The 27,796-nt window shown below is 48.8% G+C and overlaps 1 protein-coding gene across 2 annotated transcripts in view; it reads right to left on the bottom strand.

Moving 5' to 3' along the window:
* LRRC20 (leucine rich repeat containing 20) overlaps window positions 1-27,796 on the bottom strand; it is a 64,855-nt gene that overhangs the window by 26,191 nt on the left and 10,868 nt on the right. For both annotated transcript variants that reach the window (XM_036829501.1, XM_036829502.1), the window contains exon 3: window positions 3,490-3,639. In XM_036829501.1, coding sequence (XP_036685396.1) covers window positions 3,490-3,639 — 150 coding nt within the window. The remainder of the gene's footprint in view (window positions 1-3,489; window positions 3,640-27,796) is intronic.

Below are 27,796 nucleotides of genomic sequence, written 5' to 3'. Positions count from 1 at the left end.
CCCTCACATTATAAAGTGGCTGTCTGCTCCTACACCTGCCTCCCTGAGAGACTGTTGGCTCCTCAAGGACCAGGTCTAGGTCTTGGTTTCCTTATCCTTCCCAGACGTCGGTGCTATGAGGATTAGATGAGATGACGTGTGTAAAACCCTCAGTGTGGAGCTGGCGGGGGGCTAAGTGCCCAGCGAATTTGGGCTTTCCTGTTATTACCTGTTCATGCTCACGCCGGGCCTAAACAGACGCTCAGGATGAACTAATGAATTGAGTTGAAAGGCAGGCTGTGAGAGACTGAATATACACACAGACGATGGCCAGACCAAGTATAAAAATAGAACTGGGACTCATAACCTGAAGCATCCTGCCCAAGAAAACAAACCATTAGTAAAGCAGCCAGCCCAGGAAGCTAGTCTTCTGTAAGTCAGGCTTGTAGGAAGTCAGACTACTATCTCCATCAAAAATCCTGGAAGCCAAAGAATACCCCCTGTAACAGTTGGCCCCAAATGGCTGGGACTTGATTACTAACTGACAGTTTCCCTAAATTTTTGTCCCAACATCCCACTCAGGACCAACCAGAGACAGCCAGATGTGCATCCTAACCAATCCCATAGGACGCCCTGCTGCTGGCTGGCCCGCCCGCCTCCAGCTTCCCCAGGCCAATAGCCTGCCATCAGGCCCACCTGAAGCCTTCTCCCTTTCATCCACTATGAAGCTTTCCCATTCCTCTGCCTGCCTTTGAGTCTCTGCCAAATGCAAGTGACAGTGGCTGACTCCCTGGCTAGAGCAAACTCTGAATAAACAGCCTCTGCTGGTTCTCATTTGGGTGGTCTTTGTCTATTTCTGCAGGTGTGTCTTACACACCTCTGGCCTGGCAGGCCCAGGACACACTCAATAGGAAGAGCTGAATGACTTGCATCTGGAGGAAGTGGGGAGATGGGAACACAGGAGGAGAGGGGCCAGAGGAGCCACAGCCAGACCTCAGGATCCACTCTCCGCAGAACCGATGTGCCCTTTCGACAGATTCCATTTTTCCCGCCATAAGACGGGTGAAGGATATCAAGGGGATGTAATCATTTAAAGACCACCCAACTCTGAGGCGGCTGTGACCCCAGCAGCAGAAAGTCCCCAGGGTACCCACAGGAGACAACTTGGCAGGCAGGGAGCAAGCAGGTGGCTCTCTCCCCAGCACCAAGGCAGCCCACCCGCTCTGTCAAGAATCCAGAAGACGACGCTAGCAGGCAGTGCGGAGCCCAGCACAGCCTATTCAAGTCTCCTCTTCACACATAAAAGGAGAGGGTTTTTTTACTTGAAAGAGAAACCACAACAAAGGCTGGGGTCCAGAGCCAGGTGGGTCTCTCAGCTCCAGCCCCTCCCTGCCTGGTCACCAACCTCGTCCACGGCTGCCTCTGTGAAATCCAATTACTGGGCACATGGCAGCCTTGCCTTTGTAATCGGAGGTGGCGTGGGGGGAGCCAGGAGCCACCAGAGCACAGGAGGGGGTTCAAACGGCATTCTTCAACAGACTTCTGATTGAAGGGTACCATGCTGCATCACGAATCCAGGGGCCCTAAGTGTGTTTCTCCAACACTCGCTGCTGTGTCCCTGGAGACGGCTTACTTACTTATCCCACAAGGCACTGCCATGTCAAGTCTTCTCCAGGCCCTTGAGCTCATGCAGGTGGCCTGGAAAGGTAGCCCTGGCTGCAGGGTGGGTGACCTGGGTGTACGGCTCTGACAGCCTGGACAAGTGCCTTCTCGCCCTGACCTTCCTTCTCCACCCGTGAGGTGAGATGGCAGTGACAGCTCTAATATTTTATGGGAGATTCTCCCAACTGGTGGCCCACAGGCTAAGTCTAGCTTGCAAAATGTGTTCTATTGGCTTCCAGATTAAAATAAAAATTAAGTAAAAATGGATAAAATTCACATAAATATCCACCTTTCCAGCTTCAATTGAACAAAACTATCAGAACAAACCCGTGGCACGTCTGGCAGAAGCTGAGTAGGGCATGTACCAGGGGCCACAGTCCCCACCACTCCCTCTTGTCCCATGCCCAATCTGAGTCACTCATTACCTACATGCTAATCTCTTAGGCGTTGGTGTTTATAACCCCTGAACTATGGTCTCAATCTTGACTGCCGGCACTTTAGAACGACTGATATTGATGTTAACAGATGCCTAGGCCCAGGCCCACACCCAGACTTCTGATTCAACTGGTCTTGGGGTAGAGCCAAGGCAATGCTGTTTGTAGAAAAACTCCTCAGTTAATTCTAATTTCAGCCAGGCCGAGAGCTGCTGGTCCAAGGGCCCCGGCAGCTGGGAGGACCCGTCTCAGCTGCGTAAAGAAGCAGCCACCAGAAAAAGGACGGGAAAAGTGGGCCTGGTCAAAAGCACCCACAGGTGCCCCTGGGGAAACACGTCTTGCCCTGGGATCCCCTCCACCCCCAACATAAGCACTTTAGCTTTTTAGGCACGAACGCAATGAGCTTTGTGAGCTTCGGTCAGAAATGACAACACAGACCAATCCCTCCTGCTTGCCCTGGTGTTTGCGCCCAGTCTAGGTCCCGCCTGTAGCTCCCTCCTGAGCCGCTGTCCGAGCGGCTTCCTCTCCCTGGACTGGGTCTGCCAATTCACCCCTCCCCCCTCCCCTCCTGACTCCGCCCAGTGCTCGCACCTCCTGTGGGAAACTGTGTGAAAAATGCTCCTCAAGTCCCTCAGGTTCCATCAGCATTTTACGTACTGGTTTCTCTAAACAGGCTCTTAGACTCCTTTCAGGCCCCTATCAGACAGAGAATTCCAGAAGGCAGGAATCACTTCTCCTGTGCCCCCTGTGCCCTCCCCAATTCTCCCACCCCACCATTTCACGAACACACACCAAGCGCCCAGGCTGCAACTCCATCCCACGGGTCACTGAGTGGCAGTGGACTCTTGCAGAAGGATGGAGGGGCTACCTGGAGAGTGGAGAGCGGGCATTGCCGCCTGCTTGTCTACCTGGAGGAGCCATTTCAACCTGCCAGCCTCCTGCCCACCTCCCTGCCGAGCACCCGTGTCTGCTTGCTGTACGTGTGCACAGCACAGGAAACAACAGCCCTGGCGTCTGTCACTCCTGAACTGAGAAAGCAACATGGGAGAACAATGCTAGGTTGCAGGGGGGTTGGGGCATGGCGGTCAGAAGGGGGCTCGTTCAAGTCTACCGAAAAATAACTACTCCTGAGCTGCAGGACCCCAAATACCCTACTGGTCTGTTCAAAACAAGAGAATCACTCCGGGACCCACACCCTTGACCATGAGTCAATCTGATTCACAGTCAGCTAGAGGCAGGAGTGGCACTTAGAGATTTCCAGAGAACACAGGTCCACCCTTAGAGCCTCCCCTTGGGAATGATTTCCTGAGACTAGCTGACTGGGGACTAGCCCTGGTGACATTCCCCAGACAGGGTCGGAGCCTGAAGGATGAGGGTCAGCATGCCCTCCTGGCCTCAGCTGACCAGGGCCTACCTTGGAGCTGACGGAACGTGGTCATGAACTTGCTGGTGAGGGACTTGAGCTCGTTGTTGGCCAGCGTGATGAGGTGGATCTGGTCGGTGACATTTCGCAGGATCTTGTAGATGCCGATGGGGAAGGAAACCAGCTTGCACTCGGCCAGGTCTGCAGCCAAAGGACAAAGACCGGAGTTAGCAGCCACAGCTGCCCATGGACTTGCCCCAAACCCCACAGACCTGACCCTGTCTCTCCTCCCGGCCTCCTCTGTCTCCTTACCTGTCTTCCCTGTGCCAGGCTCAAGACCCTGCCGTCCCTCCTCCAAGAGCCTTCATCACCATTCATCACACTGGGACACACACACTGTGTCCCAGTCTCACACACTGAACCTAACGGCTTATTCTAGCACCTTCTCTAACAGCACAGCGTGCTAGCTGGAATGCAGAAGACAGAGCTCTGATGACCAGCACTCACAGCCGTGTGCTTGAGGCCCTGAAGGATCCACAAGCCCCTCCAGGATCATCAGACTCAACGGCGAAGCCAGGGTCTTAAGAGTACTTTATAATAATCTACTTCTTTGAAAACAGGCAATTCACACAGACTTTGTGGTTTGACCTTCTTCCCCATCCTGTCACTCTGAACACAGGTCTAAGAGGTAGCAGGGAAGCCTCTGTGGAGAACAGTCTGGCAGTTCCTCGAATGGTTAAACCTAGTTATTGTATGACCCAGCAATTCCACTCCTGGGTATATACCTGGGAAAAATGAAACCATGTGTCCACACAAAACAGTACACATGAATGTTCACAGCAGCATTATGCGTAATAGCCAAAAAGTGGAAACAACCCATGTGTCCACCCACAGACGAATGGATAAGCAAAATGTTTATATCCATAAAAAGGAATATTGCTTGGCAATAAAAAGAAATGAAGTATCAATATGTACTACAACATAGACAGGCCTTGAAAACATTATGGTAAGTGAAAGAAGCCAGTCACCAAGGACAATACATTGTATGAGGCCATTTATATGAAATGTCCAGAACAGGCAAATGTACAGAGACAGAAAGTAGACTAGTGGTTACCTAGGGCTGGGGGTATTGAGGGATGGCAACTAAGGGGTGAGGGGCTTCTTTGTTGGAGTAATGCAAATGTTCTAAAATTGGATGTGGTAATAGTTGCACAGCTCTGTGAATATACTCAAACCACTGAACTGTACAACCTAAACTGTATGGTATGTGAATTATATCTCAATAAACCTGTTTCATATATATGGCAGCAGAGAGACACTGAAAGCATGGAGGCTCAGAGATTAGGCTGTCCAGCTCATCTAAGTCACTTAAGTTTCCTGAGCCTCAGTTTTCTCATCTGTAAAACGGGGGTATCGTTTTCTACCTAGCAAGGCTGTCAGGAAAAGTAAATATAATAAAAAGTACTCAATGTACTAACCAAGTGCCTGGCAGATAAGTAGTGGGAATGCTAAATACAAATGTTGTTTCCCTACTCACCTTCCACTTTGCTCTCCCCTTCCCACCCTACCCAAATCGTCTCCATGCTTCAATGCCAGTTCCCATCCCACCTCTTCTGGAAATCTTCCTGGATCACCCCCATTACTGGTGATTGCCCCCGCAACCCCGTTCAGGAGCACTCACCAACTCAGACAGCACTGCCCCATCTCTCAACAAACTCTTGTCTTTTCCCCAAAGAGGCCGGGCTTCCCCAGGCACCTCTAAGCCTTTGAAGATTGTTCCAATATTAATATACAAAATTCAATAATATTCCTATATGCCAGCAATAAAATACAGTTTTTAAAGATCCTATTCTCAACAGCACCAATAATGCAAAGTCTATAGAAATAATCAAAATTGAAGCCCTTCTCCCTTATCTGCTTCACAGAATTTCTACTCTGGCTCTAATACCAGCTCAAATGTCACCTCCTCCACGAAGCCTTCCCTGACAGCCCTAAGCTCCAGCCTCTGAGTCTCATATGGTATAAATGAGACCTCTTCATCCTGTATTGTATTAACCTCCTTTTGTGTCTGCTTTCCCACTGGACTGGGAAGACCCCCAGAGCACAGTGTCAGCAGAGGTCCACCAGGCTTGAGGGGCAGGGCAGGGTTACTGGTGACCTCATTAAGCCGGTTTAAGGAAAGAAAGGGGACAGGTGGGGGTAAGGGCAAAAGTCCAAAAGACTGAGGAACCATAGGGGTAGGACATCCTGTTAAGAAGTGTCTTTAGGGAATTCCCTGTTGGCCCAATGGTTAGGACACCGAGCTTCCACTGCAGGGGGCTTGAGTTCGACCCCTGGTCGGGGAACTAAGATCCCACAAGCCGCGTGGCGTGGCCAAAAAGAAAAGAAAAGAAGTGTCTTTACTGTTTCCTCTGGTCCAGGGCTATGTTAGGTGACCCCAGCCCTGCGTACCAGTCCAACGTCAGGTACCTGCTCTTATATCAGCAACTGGGGTTTGCAGAAGAGAGTGCAAGGTCCTGCCGGGAAGAACGAATGCCCAGAGGTCAGACTTCCAGTAAAAATAGATCAAGGGCTGGAACCAGACCATCTCTGTAGGCTCGAAGTTTGGGGCAAGCTGAGGATTCTTCAAAGAGCAAACACTTCCAAACAATGAGCCCCCTAGTGCTTTGTGCCAGATGCACAAAGGTCTAGAAAGGAATCTTGTTGTGGTTGTGAATCACAACAGCCCCTTTGGCTAAAAGCAACAGATCTCAGACCTGCCAGGAACAACATCAAGGAAAATGTCAGAAGCTTTCCCTTTAAAACAAAGAGCAAAATAATGATGCCTTCCATCATCGGTGTCCCTGAATATGGTCTTAGAAGTTCCGGCCAAAGAAATAGAAAGTATAAACATTAGAAACAGACAAAATGATTATTATGTGCATGTGAGATGACTGCATAACCTCAACAAAGCAGTCATCTGACAAAGTACACAAATGAAAAAGATCTCAGCAAAGTGGCTAATTAAAAGTGCAAAACTCAATAATATTGACTTGCCTATATGCCAGCAATAAATATAGCTTTTAGGATCCTATTCCAAACAGCAATATAATATAAAATATAGAGATAATCATAATGGAAAATATATCTGACCAATATTAAGAAAAGTAGTTCTATTTTTAGTTTTTTAAGGAACCTGCATACTGTTCTCCATAGTGGCTGTATCAATTTACATTCCTACCAACAGTGTAGGAGGGTTCCCTTTTCTCCACACCCTCTCCAGCAATTATTGTTTCTAGCTTTTTTGATAATGGCCATTCTGACCGGTGTGAGGTGATACCTCATTGTAGTTTTGATTTGCATTTCTCTAATAGCTAGTGAGGTGGATGGACCTAGAGTTTGTCATACAGAGTGAAGTAAGTCAGAAAGAGAAAAACAAATACCGTATGCTAACGCATATAAATGGAATCTAAAAAGAAAAAAGAAAAAAAACGGTACTGATGAACCTAGTTGTAGGGCAGGAATAAAGAGGTAGACATAGAGAATGGACTTGATGACATGGGGTGGGAGGGGGAAGCTGGGGCGAAGTGAGAGTAGCATCGACATACATACACTACCGAATGTAAAATAGTTGGCTGGTGGGAAGCAGCAGCATAGCACAGGGAGATCAGCTCGGTGCTTTGCAATGACCTAGAGGGGTGGGATAGGGAGGATGGGAGGGAGGCTCAAGAGGGAGGGGATATGGGGACATGTGTATGCATATGGCTGATTCACTTTGTTGTGCGACGGAAACTAACACGGTACTGTGAAGTGATTATACTCCAATAAAGATCTATTTTAAAAAAAGATAAAAAAAAAAGAAAAGTAGAAAAGTTCACAAAGATATTTTTATAAATGGGAGGACTTCCCTGGTGGCGCAGTGGTTGAGACTCCGCCTGGCAATGCAGGGGACATAGATTTGATCCCTGGTCTGGGAAGATCCCACATGCCGCAGAGCAACTAAGCCCGTGTGCCACAACTACTCAGCCTGCACTCTAGAGCCCGCGAGCCACAACTACGGAGCCCGCACGCTGCAACTACTGAGCCCACATGCTGCAACTACTGAAGCCCACGCACCTAGAGCCCGTGCACCACAACAAAGAGTAGCCCCTGCTCACCGCAACTAGAGAAAGCCTGCGTGCAGCAACAAAGACACAATGCAGACAAAAAACTAAGTAATAAATAAATAAATAAATAAATAATAAACAAATAAAAATGGGTTTGTACATGGAGATATATAGCATTCGTTGACAACAAGTTAAAATATTGAAATAACGGTGATTTTTTAAAGAAGTTAATTTAGAGATTGTTTAATGCAATTCCTACTCCAAGCCTAAAAAGTTTTTTTTTTTAAACTTGATGAAATGGTTTTAAATTTCAACTGGGGAATAAGCAAGCAAGACTCTCTAAAAGAGAAGAAGGTGGAGTGATAACCAATTTTATAAGGCTGCACTGATTAAAACAGAGGGTAATAGGAAAAACAGATCATAGAAAGAAAATACAGTAACTACATAGAAAGAAAATACAGATCTATAGTCCAGAAAATACAGTCCATAAATAATATGTTATAGTTTAATAAACACTAAAATGGAGGCCTCACAAATAAATTAGGGAAGGGAAGGATTAATAACTGATGTCAGAATAACCAATTAACAATATTGGGAAAATAAGAGAAAGAGACTCTCAATTAACCGAAGAATCAAAAAAAAAACTCTAGATAAAATTACACTTTAAATATTTTTTGAAATCAAATCAAAAAATCAGAAGTAAACAGACTTATACAACCTCTTAAGTGAGGAACACTTACTCAACCTAGGAGCCATGAAGAATCACAAAGGAACAGATCAACAAACCTAACTATAAAAAAATATGAAACACCTGGATGCTTAGAAGAAAATAAGGCAAGCAACAGATTGTGAAAAAGGATCTATAAATAGGATACCTAAGTTGTTATCCTGATTATTTTAAATGCTCAATATAACTCAATTTAAAAAAGGCCGGGCTTCCCTGGTGGCGCAGTGGTTGAGAGTCTGCCTGCCAATGCAGGAGACGCGGGTTCGGGCCCTGGTCTGGGAAGATCCCACATGCCACGGAGCAACTAAGCCCGTGAGCCACTATTACTGATAAATAAATTAAAAAAAAAAAAAAAAAAAAAAGAAAAAAGGCCACCAGGGGCTTCCCTGGTGGCGCAGTGGTTGAGAGTCTGCCTGCCAATGCAGGGGACACGGGTTCGAGCCCTGGTCTGGGAAGATCCCACATGCCGCGGAGCAGCTGGGCCTGTGAGCCACAACTACTGAGCCTGCGCGTCTGGAGCCTGTGCTCCGCAACAAGAGAGGCCGCGATAGTGAGAGGCCTGCGTACCGCGATGAAGAGTGGACCCTGCTTGCCACAACTAGAGAAAGCCCTAGCACAGAAACGAAGACCCAACACAGCCAAAAATAAATAAATAAATTTATTTAAAAAAAAAAAAAAAAGGCCACCAGATGATAGATATTCACCAGGGAGAAAACATAATTAGTAAATAAATACACAGCCACTGATATGTGTTGCCAAACTGCTTTCCAGGATATTTATACCAATTTACATATATTCTAGCCAACAAGTAAGAGGATCATTAAAAAAATCCTTGCTAATATGATCAGGGAAAATGGTATCCCTTGCTTTCATGAGACTGATTATCTTTCATGGTTAATTAACCATTTTATTTCCCTGGTGGAAAATCTTGTTCAGGTCTCTTGCTATTTTTCTATTTGGAGTTCTGGCATTCCACCCACTCCATCACCCCCCCTAGGTGTTGGTAGAGCTCCCTAAATAATATTATCAATCTATGTCTGTTCATTGTTTTTCTTGTTTAATAGTTCAAATTATAGCATTTAGGTGTTTTCTTTAAGCAGAATATAAAAATTATGTGCACACAGTAATTCCAACTATGTAGAAAAGTATACATGTCTGGGAAAGAAGACCAAAAGGAAAATAACCAGAATGTTAAATGGTTATTACAAAGGATTTGAGCAATTTATTACTATTTATAGTCCTGCTGTTTGTTTATTTTGTACAAAATAAGTACCACTATTTATCTGCATAAAAATATTTTAAGTATATATGGTGATACTTTACTTTTAAAATAGAAAAATAAACGTATCATAAAAATAGCTTTTATTGGAAAAAAATAACCTGGCATATTCAAGGATAAACTGAAGCCAGCCAGCTCCTCACCAATCTGAGAAACAGAGAAGCAGACCCATGAAAGAAAGACAGTAGCTCTCTGTACTGGACTGAAGTAGAAGTTATGAGTTGGCACCTTCAGCACTCAGGCGCTACTGAAGAATCATATAATGCACCCTGCTCCCCAAAGTGGGGACAGAAAGTGCTCAAAATGAAGGCCGAAGAGACATAACGCCACTCAGGTTATTTCCAAGGATCCTCAAAGCAGCTGTCTTCCAGAGGAGATCAGCTCAGAAACGCCCAGCCCACAGCCTTGTTCCTCCCACCTGGGCTGCCCACATGCCATCCCAACTGTACACCACCCCACTCTCCCAGTCCCCAGTGCAAGCAACACATGGCCTCTGCGGCCTCACTTGCCCACCGACACAGTCACAGAAGCACATGGCCCGGCATCTGGGGTGGGGGGGAGGGGGCTGAGTGCCCGAAATGCATCCACACCTGCTGCTTTCATTTATCTTCCACAAATAGCTACTGAGGTCCTACTGTGTGCCAGGCACTGTTCCGCATTGTGCCCTGTGGCTTCCCTATGATTTTTTTGTTCTTGGGGACTCCGTCTGTTCTCTCCATCCTTTGACTGGTGTTCGGGTAGGAGTGTGCACCATGGAGCTCCTGCTCAGAACAGTCTGGCTGCCTCTGATGGCAAAGGCCCCCAAGGGTTCCTACAAAGTGCCCTGCTGGGATGTGATGCAAACACCCCCATCCAGGCCACGTCACCAGCCACTAACACTGCCTGTGAACTCCCATCCCAACTGGGAGGACAGGCCCGTGATCTCCGGCACAGCTCTCCATGGTCCCTGGGTCAAGAATACGGAGATCCAGGTACCCAGACCTTGCCCAGTCACCTTCCCATCCGTACAGATGGAGCAGAACACTTCATGTCCATTCCCTGGGTGGGGTGGGGATAATAATAACCATAAATAGCACCACTCACTACTTCATGTGAGCTAGGCTGTCAGAACTATCCTCTCTGTACACATGAGGAAACTGCAAGTAAGTGACTTGCCCAAGGTCATTCAGCTAAATGTAGGGGAGTAAGATTTGGATACAGGTTAGGCTGATCAGGCAGCCAGGGATACTAACCATTTTGCTATCCTGCCCCACTGAGTCAAGAACGTGCCCAGTTGTCTCTAGGCCAGAGAAAGTGGAGTCTCTGCTGAGTAGCTCAATGGGACACCAGGGCCTTGGCTACAAATTCCTGTAGGCCTTTCCAGTTCAGCACCTGTGATCTGGGGACAGAGGCCCCGCAGCCTTCTTCATGAGCCTTTTGTCCTCAGGAACTTCTTCTCCAGGTCTGATTCAAAGGATGGGCACCTTCTATACCCACTATGCCTGTGTGTAGTAGAGAAAAGCCCCCAGGGTTGAGCCAAGTCCACTGCTCACGAGGGCAGACAGTATGACTTCCAGAAGACACAGCCAGGATGTAGCTGGGGGCCAGGTCCCACTAAGGGAGAGGGGGACCCTACCCAGGGAAGAGAAGACCCAGGCTGGAGACAGGCAAGTCATCCTCCAGAGCCATGGGATGTCACCGAGAGTCCCATTCTCTACGGGTCCTCAGAGCTGACAGGACGGGGGCTAGTTCAGCAGTCATAAGGAAAAGGTTCCATGTGAGGAAGTAAGTGCAGCATCATGGGGTGATCAGGCAGGGTCACCACTGAGAGGATTCCTGAACCAGACGGAGGCTGGGTGATCTCAAAGTTCTCATTCAACTCAAAAAAACAGGCATAGCTAGCATCACGAGTACTGACTACGTGCCAGGCACAGTAGCAGGTGCTGTTTATGTATTAATCATGAGTTACCCTCATAGGTGGAAAATGAGGACTGTGTTGATAGGTAAATTGTCCAAGGTCATTTGGGGGAGATGATAGAGTGCAAAGAATCGGAATGCAAAGATTCCAGTAGGGTGACCAACTTGTTTTGGTTTGCCTGGGACATTCCCAATTTTAGTACCAAAAGCCCTGCATCCTGGGGGACCCCTCTTTTAGCCCCAGACAACTCAGGGCAATTGGTCGCCTAGGTTCAGGCTGCACACTGATGGATGAGAGGTTACTAGAATCAGAGAGGAGAGAGGGACGGCAACCCAGGCATGGGCCATGGCATGAGCAAAAGCCCAGAGAACCTTCATTTCCTCTGGGGCTCCACCTTTGAGCCTTGGCTCCTCCTGCAATTTTCTGGAGCCTCGCCAGAGAGGAAGGAATCATTTCATGCTACTTGGTGGTGCATGCACGCCCACAGACCCCATCAGGGGCTGGGGTTACCAACACAGGGTCCTCTGTCAACATCTGGATGGCAGCTGGATTCAAGTGTGCCTTTCCTCAGTGCCCCCGGCACCGAGACTTGAGCTATAGTAGAGAACAGAGACCCTTGGGGGGAAGGCACTGTAATAAACACAAGGCATAATTATCCTCATAATCATAATTATTATCATAAGGCCAAACTGCATGTCCCCAAACCTCTAATAGTACTTCATGTTAATAAAGAAGCTCTTTAATTCAAAATGCATGGGTCCTTCATTAAAGGTTATCTCGTAAATTCTAACAAATGCCTAATGAAAAGTAACTGGTGGGCGAAAACAGGGCAGAAAAAGCAAAATCCAAGCAGTAAACAGAACATTCTGCGGGAAGTCAGGAGGGCTGAGTCAAGCTTGTGTTGTTCCTTAGAAACAGAACTCTGACCCCTGCTCAGTTCCTGCTGAGAGGTGGACCTGGTGACAGGGCCCTGTGCAGGGAGCGCAGAGGATCATGGAGCCCCTGGCAACCAAGCCACAGGACCCGTGGAGAAAGTGTCGCAGACTCAGGCTGGCGGGTGCGTGGGCTCTGTGTCCTGACCAAGATGCAAGACTCCCCAGGCTGCAGGAGGAAATCTGCCACCAGTGTGACCCAGTCCCACCCAGAATGTCTTGTTTTCACAAAATATCTCTTTTCACAAACGTCTTTTTTCGTGGACTCTTTTTTTTCAGGATTAGAAGGAGGCTGAAGGCCATTTAGCCCATGTTTTCCAAATTTCCCAGTAAGAAGCATCTGGAGAGGCGGGTCCTAGGCCCCTACTCCTGAGATTCTGCCTCAGTGGGTCTGGAATGGCGCCAGGGAATTTGCGTTTTTTTAACAAGTATTCCCAGGTGATTCTTACCAATAAGCAAACTTGGGAAATACTGAGTAATGCAGCCTCCAATCTCAGACCTGAAATTCTCTCAATGTCTCCACCGGAGAGCACAGAGTTCTTCTGGAACACCTCTGATGATGGGGAGCTCCCCTCCCCTCCACAGAATGGTTTGAACTGTTAGAGAGTTCTTTCATGAACCATATGATAACTGCTACCCTGCCACTACCTAGTGGTCCTTCTGCCCTATTGGATCACACATAGATATCTGCTCCCACGTGACAATGCTTTACATATATGAGGATGAAGGACATGATAAGCTTTACTCCAGGCAACACATCTCAGAAACCTCAATCCCCATGGTTTTAGATGTTCCCTTCAGAGAGTCTGGAACAGCCCAGCTCAGACCCTGCCCCAGCCAGAACTTACTACTGTAAGTTCTTCTGTCTGTGACATATGACCACAGCCACCATTGGGTCCAAAACTGCTCAGGGCCTCAGACCTACAATCTCATCTGCTCCTCACAACTACTCTGTAAGGTCAGTTCTATACTTACCCCCATTTAACAAAGGAGGAAACTGAATCATAGAGAAGTTAAAAGATTGGATTGCTCAAGGTCATATGATTTATTCAAGGTCACTCAGTTAATGAAATAATAATCAACATTTATAGAGTGCTTCCTATGTGCAAGTCAGTGATCTCAGCATTGTCATATTAACTTTTAAGTTTCTTAAATTTATTTTTAATTTCAATTTTTTTTATTGAGGTATAGCTGATATACAATATTTTATGTTTCAAGTGTACAACATAGTGATTCACAATTTTTAAAGGTTATATTCTATTTGTAGTTATAACATATTGGCTATATTCCCTGTGCTTATGTATTTTATTTTTTATTTATTTATTTATTTATTTATTTATTTATTTATTTATAGCTGTGTTGGGTCTTCGTTTCTGTGCGAGGGCTTTTCTCTAGTTGCGGCAAGTGGGGGCCACTCTTCATCGCGGTGCGCGGGCCTCTCACTATCGCGGCCTCTCTTGTTGCAGAGCACAGGCTCCAGACGCGCAGGCTCAGTAATTGTGGCTCACGGGCCTAGTCGCTCCACGGCATGTGGGATCTTCCCAGACCAGGGCTCGAACCCGTGTCCCCTGCATTGGCAGGCAGATTCTCAACCACTGCGCCACCAGGGAAGCCCTGTGCTTATGTATTTTATACATAGTAGTTTGTACCTCTTAATTCCCTACCCCTATCTTGCCCCTCCCCCTCCCCCTCCCCACTGGTAACCATTAGTTTGTTTTCTATATCTGTGAGTCTGTTTTTCTGTTGTTGTTATATACATTAGATTGTTTTATTTTTCATATTAAGCAATATCATAAGTATTTGTCTTTCTCTGACTTATTTCACAAAGCATAATACCCCCCAAGACCATCCATGTTGTTGCAGATGGCAAAATTTCATCCTTTTTTATGGCTCAGTAGTATCATATTAACTCTTAATCCTCACAACAGCCTCATGAGATGGGAACTATTATCACCATCTTTGCTTTTAGAGGAAGAATCTGAGACACAGACCTGCGGGCTTGTTAGTAAAGGGCATAGCTGGCCCTGAGCTCGTGCTCCTAACCACTATGTACACAGCCTCCCTACAATATGTAACTGTCACTTGGGATGGTCAGCTGCTCTGAAACAAGAGATCTTGAGTTCCAATGAGCAGACAGGCCTTCCAAGGTTTACAATGAATTCCTGTGGACACTGGTATACTGCAGTTACCATGGAGCTATATGAAGGAGGCTTAGAGTTGAAAGAGCTGGTGAAAGAATTATCCAGAGCCTGGATGTGTCACTTAATTGGCTGTGGGACCTCAGGCAGGACCCTTCGGGTCTTAAGCCCTTGGTGTGCATCTCTGGTAAATGCCAAGGTTGGAGCTGATCATCTCTGAGACCCCTCCTGGCTGCCACTCTGAATTCTAGCTGGTGGTTCTCAGACTTGGCGGCACACTGGGCCAGTCACCCGGGGAGCTTTACAGACTCTTGATACCTGAGTCTCGTTCGCAGAGATTCTGACTTAATTAGTGTGAGCTGGGGCTTGGGAATCAGGGGTTCCCAAGCTCTCCTGGTGATCCTAACATGCAGCCAGGGTAGAGAACTCTGCACTACGCCATCACCTCTCAAACTATAATGTGCCAACAGATTATCTGGGGATCCTGCTAAGATGAGGCTTCTGATGCTACAGGTCTCGGGCGGGACCTGAGATCCTGCATTTCTACCAGGCAGGTCCAAGGACCACTCTCAGTGGCAAGTGGGGTCTGGGGCATCAGCATCTCCCCAGACCCTGTTGGAGATGCACATTCTCAGGCCCCACCCCAGACCTACAGAATCAGAAGCTCTGGGGGCGGGGCCCAGCCATCTGTGTTTTAACAAGCCCTCCAACTTGAGTTTGAGAATTACTGGCTTAGAGAGACTGGGCCTCCACCAGCTGTGGTTTCTTGGCCCTGACTGATGGGGATAATGGTGACAAAAATGACAGCAATTCACATTAACTAAGTGCTGGCTGGTCCATGCCTGTGCAGGGGCTTTAAGTTTGCTCACTCGTGGAAAGTTATTTTGCCCTGGGTGCCTCCCGATTCCCCTCAGACTGGGCTATTTCAAGACAGAGCCACCGTCTCTTCATTCTTCTCTCTTGCTTGTGCATGTTTCTGGCTCTGAAAGAGGCACAGGTGACCGTCAGTGTGGAAGCAGCTGGGCTGGGCTCAGGAGGCCCATGTTCTCGTCCCCGTCCCTCTGCTATTAGCTGTGGGGTCTCAGGGAAACAACTTCTCCGGGGGTCTTGGCTCCTCTTCTGTAAATGAGGGTTTACACCATGGTATTTGGGGGGTCTCAACCAGGCTGGACATTCTGTGACTCCGTGATTCTACAGAGCAAAGAGCTCTGGCCAGTGCTCCTGTCAAAGAGGAGAGGCTGCAAGCTGCCGCCAAGGGTTCTAGAATTGTCTGTGCCTTAGAACACGCTGGAACATGCAGTATAATGGGGGGATCTGAGGCTCAGGGAAGTTGGTCACCCAGGCCCATGAGTAGAGAGCTGGGATTTGAACCAAGAGTAACCCAACTCCGATGCCCATGGTCTTTCTACGACCCTACATCAGTCTACACCACGCTATGCTCCCTCCTCCTACTACCGTCAGAAGATAGTCCTAAAAAAAGGTGATATAATAATAGCTTACCCTTGTATGGCACTTCCTATGTGCCTGAGACTTTCTTAAATATTTGACACACTTTATCTAATTTAATCTTCACAACAACCCCATGAAGTAGGTAGTATTACGTTCATTCCCATCTTATCATTGTAGAAACACAGGCTTAGCAGGTAAATAGAAGAACTGTGATTTGAACCCAGGCGGTCTACCCTCAGAGAGCTCAGTTTAGCAAAACAACACGTGGGATTGTGTGAGGGCCTCAGATCAGAGGCCCTGGGTGGGATGAGACTCTCATTCAGGAGCCTGGTATAGAGAAAATAGATTCTTCTGGAACATGAAAATGAAAACTTAGTCGTGGGCCTGCTGGGAAGAGCCAGCACCCCTTCCAGAAGATCAAACTCCCAGCACCTCCATGTATATTCAAGGGCTAGGGGCTGGGAGCTGGCATCCTGGCGTAAGAAGCCAAAGGGCTGCCGGTCTCTGAAATGCTGTTTGATCTCCAAAGCTGGGAGGTGCGGGGTGCAGAGAGCAAGCGAAACAAGTCATCAAGGACTGGTATCAACGCACCAGTGCACACAATTAGGCTGGATTCTGTTATCTGTGCACAGTGTTTATAGAGCTAACTAGCTCTAGAAGGTTTAAGAGGAAAAAGAGCCCTGGCCCGCCTCCTGGAAAATCCCCTTCCCCAGACAAAACTGCTTTGGGGATTTTCGGGGATTTTGCTGGTGTTTAACTCCCAGTTTCTAGAGCAGCCTTTTCCTGGCCTTTCCCCATCTGTCTCATGCCACCTGGAGAGGAAAGGTCACAGGAGGAGCTCACCGAGCACTGCAGAAGTCCAGAAAGTTCCACCACAACAGCAGTTATACTGGGCCCTGGCGGGGAGTTAGAGAAGGGCAGAAAGGTGCCCAGGAAAGGGGAAATGTGCATGGCATCTTCTGGGAACATGGCGAGACCACTGAACATGGCCATGCTTTTGGGGGTGTTATTTCTTCTACTACCTACTTTATAGATCTCTGTATTGTGTGATATTTTTACAACAAGCACTTACTGCTTCTTACAAATATCCTCAGTTTAAAGAAAGTAACATCCCTAACATCCAGCTATCCATGGGGAACAGGCTAAGGAGGCTGGGTCAGTGGAGATCCATCCTGATGGTTACATGCGGAATGGGGTAAAATCCCACCAGGGCCAAGCTCAGAGGGGCTACTGCAGAGCACAGCCGACAGCCCAACAACAAATGCTGCACACGTGAGACTCTGGAACTCAGAGGTGCTTTCTCCGTGACCTACTGCAGAAGTCCCAGCCTCTCTGGGAAATGATGGAACTGCAGAGTGCCTGCCTCCACAAACAAAGCTGAGCTTCTGGCCATCACACCCAACAGTCAGGATGTGCTCTAACCACACAAGAACAGCCAGAGACCTAAAAAAGGAAGAGGTACCTACAGCGTGGGCCTGAGAGCACTCTCTTCCTCCAGATCCAAACTGAGGCTTTTCTTGGGCTGGGGCTTTCTTGCTATGGGATCTCAGGGAAGTCACTTAACCCCAGCCTCAGTTTCCCCCTCCATAAAAAGAGAACAAGAATTCATGCAAAATCCTCTACATGCATGTTCATAGCAGCATCCTTTGCAATAGCCAAACGTAGAAATAGCTCAGATGTGTATCAACTGAGGAATGGATAAGCAAAATGTGGTAGCTCCCTACACTGGAATATCACTTGGCCATAAAAAGGAATGAAGTACTGATACAACATGGATGAACCTCAAAAACATTGTGCTAAGTGAAAGAAGCCAACCACAAGAGGCCACTAACTGGATGATTCCCTTTATATAAAATGTCTAGAATAAGCAAATCCATAGAGACAAAAGGAGAATGGTGGTTGCCAGGGGCTGGGGGAGATTTGAGAAATCTGGAGTAATTGCTTAGTGGTACAGGGTTCCTTTTTGGGGTGATGAAAATGTTCTAAAATTGATCGTGGTGATGGTTACACAATCTTGTAAATATATAAAAAGCCACAGAATGTTACACTTTAAAATGGTGAATTTTATGGTATGTGAATTATTCCTCAACTTAAAAAAAAATGAGGACAAGATGATCTAACTCACAGGGCTGTTCTGAGCATGAAATAAAAGGTCCACAAGGGGTCCAGCACAGCATGGCAGACAGTGTGTACTCAGTAACTAAGAGATGCTGTTATGAGGATGAAAAGACATTGTTTTGATGTGAGAATTCATTACAAGGATGTGCTTCAGCTCCGTTGCTCCTTGAAGGATGAAGAGGACCCCTGGCAGTCACTTATTCCAACAACATCACAACAAGGAGACAACCATATTTGTGTGTTATTGTGGGATGTGGGACTTGCCAAAACAATCCCTGCTTCTTCCTGGCAAGCCAGCCAATCACTTTAAAAAAAAAAATCCTGTATTTAATTAAAACCAAAATTTAATCCCACACAGAATACAACCAAGTGATGCACAGTCACTGATTTGAGATATTAAATTACTTCATTCAATCAATGACTCATCACTAACACGCAGAACAAAAGGGAACAGAAACGGCAGCCACACTGATGCGGAAAGCGTGGCCACCAACAGCTCTGAGGCGATCACAGCCGGTCTGAGCAGGGGCCACACGCTGAGCCAGGTCTTGGAGAGGCCCCAGCAGGCTCTGAGGTCTTCTACAAGGACAACAGCAGCCAACACTGACTGAGCATCATCTTATTTAATCCTGACAACAAACTCTGAGGAAGGGCAGTAGCGTCAGTCCCCTTTTGCAGATAAGGAAACTAAGGCCCAGAGAGGTAAAGAATGTGCTCAAGGTCACACAGTAAGTAAAGATGGGAAGGAGCCAAGCTTGGCTCGGCTTCCCATCCTCTCAAGGATGTTGCCCTGCAGAGCCAGTCTGGAGACCTGGATTCTGATCTGCTGCTGCTCTTAACTCATCAAGTGACCTTGGGCAGGTCATTCTTGGACCTTAACCTCCTCATGCATAAAACACAGAGACTGAACTGAGCCCATCTCTCTCCAAGCGCGTAACTCACAAATCTGGTGACAAAAGACCAGATTTCTCAAATTGTAATGTGCCCATGAATTACATGGAGATTTTGTTAGGATGCAGGTTTTTTTTGTTGTTTTTTTAAAAATTTATTTATTTATTTTGGCTGCACCAGGTCTTAGTTGTGGCAGGGGGGGATCTTTGTTGTGGCATGCGGGATCTTTAGTTGTGGCACGCGGACTTCTTAGTTGCAGCATGTGGACTCAGTTGCGGCATGCACGCGGGATCTAGTTCCTGGACCAGGGATCAAACCCGGGCCCCCTGCATTGGGAGCGCGGAGTCTTAACCACTGGACCACCAAGGAAGTCCCAGGATGCAGGTTCTGATTCAGCAGATCTGGGATGGGGCCTAAGGATCTGCATTTCTAACAAGCCCCCCAGGGATGCTGATGCTGCTGGTCCTCGGACCACACTTTGAGAAGGACTTAGATGGTGATCACTGTACAAATAACAATCAGCCACATGGTGAGAAAGTCCCATTTCAAATTCTCAGTCCTTTAGTCCTTGCTTTACCCCCTCTTTAATGGGGAAGCAGATTCAAGCCTAACCTAAGATTTCATAACAGTGTTCTGTTTTCATCTTTGTTTTTATGGTTATCAAATATTAATGAAAAATTATGTTGACTTTCCATTTACAGTAATGATAGAAAGTTCTTTTTAAATTGTATCTATGCTAAATTTATTTAAAGAAAAATGTTAAGTAATAATAATCATAGTTAATACTCATAGCACTGAGCATATGCTGGCCACCATTCTAAACATTTACGGGCATTATCCAATTTTCATCCTCACAACTCTGGAAAGTAAGGACCTTTTAGACATGAGAAAACGGAGATTTAACTCAGATCAGACTTAGCTTGATCAGAGAGATCAAGTAACTTGCCCAAGGTCACAAAGCTAATGAGTGGCTGAGCCAGGCTTCAAACCAGGGCAGCCTGACTTGAGAGTCAATCACGTTACTCCACCTGTGACTGACAGTACATCTGGCCCTCTCACATGGCCAAAACCCTGAACATCACATGCACATGGTTAAAGGGAGGCAAACACTAGTTCCTTGCAGGCAGGGACAGTGTCCTTTTACCTCTCATCCTCCCCAACGCCCCCAGTGCCCGGCACAATGCCTGGCCCACAGGAGGAGCCAATGCATGTCCCAGAATATATTTCCCCCGTCTAACTTGCTGGGCAGAGTAAGACTCTGGCAGACCTGACAGTACTCTTGCCATAGCAGAAGCCCACGTGTGCATGTGGGCTTCTCCAGGGGTGACGAGATGCCAGACGACTCAGTTAGCCTGGAGCCGGCTTCTGAGCAGAGCAGAGAGCAAGGGGGCTGCAGCTGACAGCTGGGGAGACTGTACTTACCGAACAAAGGCAGCGCCCGGGCACAAAAGAGCTGCAGTTACTGACTGGATTTTTACAATGCCTTTTCTCCTCCTCAAACAATCACTCAGGCTTGAAATAATAAAGAATCCTGCCCTGTAAGGCATGCTTTCTCAGAGGAGTAAGTGGGCTTCCTGAGGTCACCGCTGAACCACTGAATGGACCCAGGAAGTGGCAGCAAACGCCTCCAAGCAGCACCGTGGGCTCAGCATCTGACCCAGCCAAACACCAGGGCCTGGCCGCCGGCTGCACACCTCACCGCAGCCAGTCCTCGAGCTCACTCATCACCCAGACTTGGCTCATGCCATTCCCACAGTCTAGAATGCCCTTCCCTCTCCGCTCTGCCCCTATAGCTCCTCCTGCCAGCCCAGCCCCACCTCCCCCAGGAAGGGTGTCCCAACCACCTCACCTTCAACCTCAGGACGCCTGCCTTCATGCTTGTGCTGGACCATCTTCCCCCAACTGGTAAATATCCGCAGACTTGCCTACAGGATCCGTGAGCAATGAACCTGACTGGAGGAGCACGTGCCCTCCTGCTGACTACCCCTCAGGCCCAGCTCAGAGCTGGGCGAACACTGCTGAACGTAACCATACCCCTCATCCCTGGGAAGCTTTGTTTTGGGATCCCCCTCTATAAAATGGGGGTTCAAATGCCCTTTTGGGGAATGAAGAAAAGAATGAGCTAATATCTGTTTAGGGTTTGAACTCATGGCAAGAACCGTGCTGTCTGTGGCAAAGATGTGATTACTCTAATATGGTCTTACTGTTACCTAAAAGAAACCAGCTTAACAACCCTGAAATCCACCTTGACAATGACCATGGCCGCTTCTTCACTGAGGAATCTCTCCACACCCTGCCCCCACCCTTCCATACCCATCACCTGAATACCCCTCTCCATTCAAGAATGGACTCCCCATGCCACACAGAATGAACCCACTCTCTGCAGCCCAGCAATCCCACCGAGGGATCCGGGTCCGATCCCCCTTTTTAGGTATCCTGCTTGCGACTCTGCTTCCACCTTCTGGCCGAGCCAGACTACTCATTGTTCCCTGCAAATTCCCTTTATTCTCCCACCTCTGTATTTTTGCTGGTGCCATTCCCATTAAGTAGAATGTGCCCCTTATCCTCAACATCCTCTCCCAGCAACACCATGTTACAAGGTCTTGTCTGAAAGCCACCTCTCCAAGAAGCCTCTGCTCAAGTCCTCAACTGACAGAACTGCTCCCGCCCTTAAGCTGCCGGTGTGTGTTTGCCGCCTCTGTCAGGGCCCCTCGCCTGTTTGTCTTCCATAAGAATGACTAATGTGTTTGTCTCACTCTTCCTGGCAGGGCGGAGAGCTCCTTGAGGGCAAGGATTAGGTCCCAATGAGGCGGGTGGCCTGTTGCAGAGGGCGAGGGAGGCCAAGAGACTCGAGTTTAAATTCCAGCACAAGATTTGCTGGCTGTGAGAATCTGGGTAAACCACTACAGCTCTCGGAGCCTCGGTTTCCCCTTCTGTAAGTGACACGAAAACACCACCCGTCCAGAGCAGTTGAGAAAATCAGATGCAGTCATTCATATGGCAAAGATTTCCTGAGTATCCAGTACATGGTAGCTCAGTCCAAGGGTAAGTGATGAGCAAGACAGAGTCCCTGGCCTCGAGGAGCTTACACGCCAGCCTGGGGAGAAGAGTGGTAAATACAGAGGCAAATACCTGAAAGAATGTCAGGCAATGACACTGCTCTCCAAAAAATAAAACGGTGTAATGGGGAGCAGGTAACTGAGGCAGGGGCAAGGGCAGCAACCCTCACTAGGGCTTCTCGGAGGAAGTGGCATTTAGCTGAGACAAGAATAAAAAAGAAGGAGCAGGGCATGCAAAGATCTGGGCAAAGGACGATCCAGGCAGCAATACCAGCAAGTGCACGGCCTAATGGGACACCTGCCGGAGCTCAGTAATCAGCTCCCTCCTCCTCCTCTCACCTCCCCATCCTCTGCAGAGCGTGATACAGACAGACACGGCACACAGTGAATACACGTTTGCTGACGTGAACTTGACAGAATAAGGAATCCCAGCAATACACTGAAGCATGACAAAAATATGCATCTTAGCAAAACACAGTCAACCACGATGAGGCAGATGCCAATTAAGCAGCTCTTAATTCAACCTCATCTTTAATGATAATGACCTTTGGCAGCACCTGTCTCTGAATAAACTACAATTTCCTAACGTCTAAAGGTGAGCACAGATCACTCATTTCAGCCTGGGTCACCACACTTACAGCTCGGGGTGTGTTGGGGCTCCATTCCAGAATGACTGGCTTTGCCAGGCCCCTGCATCACCTCCCTCCATCCCCAGCTGCCTTGTCAGCCAGAGCCATGTTTGCATTTCTGGAAGCATTTGATTTTAATAACCTCCTCAGCCTTGCTAAATCACCTCCTCAAGGCTAACATCCTCATACTTGGGCGACACAAGCTTTTGATGCCACCAAATTATCTATTCGGTTATCTCTCTGAAGCAGAACATTTTTGTTCTTCCACCAACATACATTTTTTAAAGCTGAATAATTATCCATGTGGTTCCAAAGAAGATTTCTCTTTGCCTTCAAAAAAATGCTTCTTCAGTGCCAGTGACACAGGGCAGCCTGGCAGCCTATTTAACCACCTGCTTCTTGGGGTGTCTGCTGGTCTGTGCTGGTGGGAGGGGTGAAGGATGCACTGGGGCTGTCAGGGACCCCAGAACTAGGGCCCCTCTGGGGCAGCAGCACTTCTGCAGACATCTTCATTTCTAGCTGGCTATGCCCATACTGCCCTGCTATGTGCTTCTTCAGGGGTGTCCCTTGGGGACCCCAAATCATCAGAATCCCCTCATCCACCCAAACGGCCCAGGCCTCCCCAGTTTACATGATGACCAGGTTTCAAACTGTACGCCAGCCAATCGGCTGCCCAGCCCCTCCCGCAGCCTCTCCTTCCTCACGTCCTCCTCCCACTGGTCTGACTCGGGACAAGGCCACACCAGCACAGGCCCGGCGCATGGAAGGTGCCTCTTCCCTGCTATCCCTTCCATGGTCTCGCATCCATCCCGTGCCCGGCGGTGCTCTTCCGAAACCTGGCCCGGATCACGTCACTCCCTGCTCAGAACCTGTCAGGGGCCCCCCACTGCTGTCCAGATCAGGTACAGCCGAGGCAGCTTGGGCCCCCATTTAACTTGCTGAACTCAGCTGCTGAGTGTGACTCTAGTGTTTCTGAAGGTACATGGTTCCCTACAGCCTGGGTGTGCTATCTGTGAGCCGGCAACCTCACCTGGTCCCCAACCATCAAAACGGTCTGTCCCAGGCTGCGGTTTAACACAGGGCTAAGAACGTAGGCTCTGCAGTCGGAGCGCTTGGGTGCAAATCCCCCCGGCTTGGGGAAGTTGCTTCGTCTTTCTGTGCCTCAGTTTCCTCCTCTGTGAAATGGGGACAATAACAGCAGCTACGTGCTAAGGCTGAGCGATGATTAAGTCACCGGGTTGTTTTTTTTCGTGGGTCATTTGACTCTAGGTGATCTTCACTGTTCAGGCTCTCTTTAGAACCTAACCTCTGTGTAAGCTAGGACTTTACTGTAGGAACTACTTAAGGTGACACTCAAGGCCCTCTGAGATCTGGGCCAGCCCCTACCTCCCCTCCTGCCTCAGCTCCCTTTGCTCTCCCGTGTTGCTATTCCCATCACAAGCACCTGCCTGCATGCTGCCCCACCTTTGCTCAGACACCCTCACCTAGAACGCCTTCCCCTCACTCCTGTCCCACACCTACACCCCTAAACCTGCTCCGTCCTTTAAGGTTCAGCTGAAATGCCGCCTCTTCTGTGCAACCCCCTTAACACGGATGCTAAACCAACACCCGGTGTGTACACAACTCAAGACAGTAGAAGGGGAACTCATCCTCACTTAGTTCACTTTAGGTTCCGCAAGCATTCCACACACCATGCAATCAGCTGGCCGCCTGGCGGCCTGTCTCCAGGGCTTGCGGCATTTCCACAAGTCACCGCGCCATCTAGGGCCCAGTCTCCCTGCTGTGATGAGACCTCCACCTCCCACTGGGCTTCCCTGGAGGCCCCTCAGGGCTGGACCGGTTCTCATGGCTGGGGTGATTTCTGCAGACCGAACAATGAAGAGGAGAGAAAACTAAGGAAAGAAGACTGAGCGATTTGTACCTGTGGGATGAGGGAATTCCTCCATCCATCCGACACATGACTTCTGAGCACCACCGCTGTGTCAGGGCAGCATCACAGCAAACAGGGACCCAAGGAACAGGTGTGCTGTGCTTAAGAATGCCCACCACAGACCCCCCACTCTTATCCTCCCTCCTTCCGGAAGACTGAGGCCCACAGTGGGGCTGGGATGGAGATGGGTGGGGCTCGTGGCCATAGGAGCTTCCAAAGTTCTAGAAGGGGACTCAGGGACTCCCCCACCACCAACAGAGAGACCTGAGCCCCAACCAAAGGGCTTTGGGGTTCTGTCCCATCACTGCTACAGAAACAACTTCAGGACACAGCTCACCATCCTCATCCTTTAGCAACTCTAGAGTTAGCCAGCGTAACTTCCCAACTGTTCCTCTAGTTCCACAAGACACTGTGCCAGGGGGAAGGGACCAGCGGACCAGAAGACAGGGTGGGAGGAAGCCTGGCCTCTCGTTTACCCTTTGGGCCTTGTGCTTTGTGCACTAGGCACAGGTGATACATACTGGGGGTTTTTTAATATAAATTTATTTATTTATTTTTATTTATTTATTTTTGGCTGCACTGGGTCTTCGTTGCTGCGCGCAGGCTTTCTCTAGTTGTGGCGAGCGGAGGCTACTCTTCGTTACGGTGGCGGGCTTCTCATTGCGGTGTCTTCTCTTGTTGCGGAGCACAGGCTCTGGGCACGCGAGCTTCAGTAGTTGTAGCACGCAGGCTCAGTAGTTGTGGCGCACGGGCTTAGTTGCGCCGCGGCATATGGGATCTTCCCGGACCAGGGCTCGAACCCATGTCCCCTGCATTGGCAGACGGATTCTTAACCACTGCGCCACCAAGGAAGCCCTGTTTTTTAAGTTAAACACATATAGTTTTAAAAGTATTCCGCAGAGTGCAAATGCCTAGGCTGGAGCCACAGAACAAATTTTCTCTCTCTCCATCCCAAGAGCTGCTTTCCAATACTGAGCTGTTCTCTTTCCGTCCACGGCCCCTTCTACACCTGAGGCTGGGGGTCCATACAGGACCCCAAGAAGCCCATAGCGACCTGGGCACAAAGAGGCAATGCCAGACCACAGCATGGTGTAAAAGGATTTCCAGGGACTTCCCTGGCGGTCCAGTGGTTAAGACTCCACGCTTCCAATGCAGGGGGCGCGGGTTCGATCCCTGGTCGGGGAACTAAGATCCCACAAGCCGTGCAGTGCAGCCAAAAAAAAAAGAGAGAGAGAAATAAAAGGATTTCCAGAAATGCCCACCAGGGCCCCTCCTCACCTGCCTGAATAATGGGCTCAGTGCTACCTGCCTGGACACGGCCATATGTGTCCACCTCTCTGGGGCCAGTTCAGAAGCAGCCAGGACTCCACAGGCACACTGGGCTGGGCTGACACCAATCACTTGCCTCTGAAATGAGAAGGGCACGCCAGGTGCAGGCCCTGCATTTCTGCACCACAGGCTACTGCACTGTGCCAACTCAGTACCAGTGAAACCCTTGGGCTCTCTGAAAGCTCTACTGGTTTCCCTTTGTATACTGGTTATTTGCCTCTGAATGATACCCTCACACACTAGCCCCTGCCAGGGTCTCACCTCCACCTCTTTCTCTGCACTGGCACATCCTGCCAAGCAAGACCTCCTGATCCCCCACCACCAACGCCCACAGTCTGCTCTCTCCAATACCCAAGGGCCAGGAAAATGAAAGGAAAGCAAGATCAAACTGAAGGAAGGAAGGAAAAGCTTATCACAGCAGTTGGGATGGTGGCTACCTCTGGGGGCGGGAGCGGCTTCTGGAGGTTCTGGCAATGTTCCATGTCTAGACCTGGATGGTAGTTACGTGAGTATTCGTTTTACAAATATCTGCTGAACTAAGTACATATGATTTTATGGACTTTGCTACCTGTGTATACCTTTTCATAGCTTCTTCTTCTTTTTTTTTTTTTTTTAAAGAGAAATGACTGGGTGAAGGCCACTTAGAAAGGAAAGTCAGGGAGGTCTCTCTATAGACGAAACATTTAGGCTGAACCTTAACGTATGAGAAGGGCCCAGCCATGAAGAACAAGGAAGAGCATCCCAGACAAAGGGAACAGCAATGTGCAAAGGCCCTGAGGCTGGAAAGGGTTTAGCAATTCAAGGAACTGAAAGGTGGCCTGTCGGCAGATTTGAGGCTTCCAGCCCTCGCGGTAAAGAGACAAGTGGCCCTGGCCAGGCTGAGGGCTGCCCTGTGACAGACAGCGTGTTCCCTCCTCCACGCCTTCAGAGCTGACCTGTGCCTGGCTGATCCTCAGGACTCCCCAGGCCAGGAGACGTGGCAGCAAAACACACACCCCTCCCCTACGACCAGCACCAGCCTCCTGGGCTCTGGGCCAGGAACTGTAGACCCACAAGCCCCTCCTGGGGCCAAAAAAGACTGCTCCCACCACAAACCCTGGCTGCCCCCCTCCCTCGGGACATGTGTGTGAGTATGTGTGTGTGTGTGTGTCTCCCCCTCCAGACTGGGCACTTCTGGGACACTTGGGTCCTCCAGGGAAGGTACACACAGTAGGTGTTCAATGAGTGTTTGTTGACAAAGGAGCCGGTGGCAGTGTCTGACCCAAGGGAAGATGTTATTCTGTCCAGTGAGTATATATCGAGTGCTTCCTGATACTGCACTTACTCAGCACCCTTGCTCAAGAAAGGGGCTGCAAAATCAAATCACTGTGGAGTCAGCTAGGAATGTAGACACAGGATGTGAGCCGGCCAGGGCGTGGAAGCCCTTGTCGGGACCCGGCCCTCACACCCTGGCCAAGTCCCTGACTCAGCTGCCTGTCACCAGGTCGGCTGGTGACGGGGTGCCATCTGCTGGTGAGACAGGAGAAAAGTGGCCAAAGCATGAGTGAGCCTGAGAGGAGGGAGGGAGGGCAGGAGGGGAAGGGGGAAAGGAGGGGAAGGGGGGGGGGGGGTAGGGAACAACATATCCCTTCTCTCACTAGCCTTGGTCTCCTCACTTGGTTATCTCACAGCGCCCAGCCTAGCCGCTCAGTTCCCTGAGGATGGATCAAGTCCATGTTCATATTCATTCCCTCTCTCTCTCTCTGTCACACACACACACACACACACACACACACACACACACACACACAGAAATCCAGAGGCCTGCCCAGACAACACCACCCACCCTCACCCCACCCTACCCCTGCCACCCAGCCCTCCAGAACCCACCAGGAGAAGGAAGTTCCAGATTGTAA

The sequence above is a fragment of the Balaenoptera musculus genome, chromosome 16 (genome assembly GCF_009873245.2).
Source record: "Balaenoptera musculus isolate JJ_BM4_2016_0621 chromosome 16, mBalMus1.pri.v3, whole genome shotgun sequence".
Taxonomy (NCBI): Eukaryota; Metazoa; Chordata; class Mammalia; order Artiodactyla; family Balaenopteridae; genus Balaenoptera; species Balaenoptera musculus.
The sequence above is the reverse complement of the archived record's forward strand: the minus strand, read 5'-3'. Positions and strand labels throughout refer to the sequence as shown.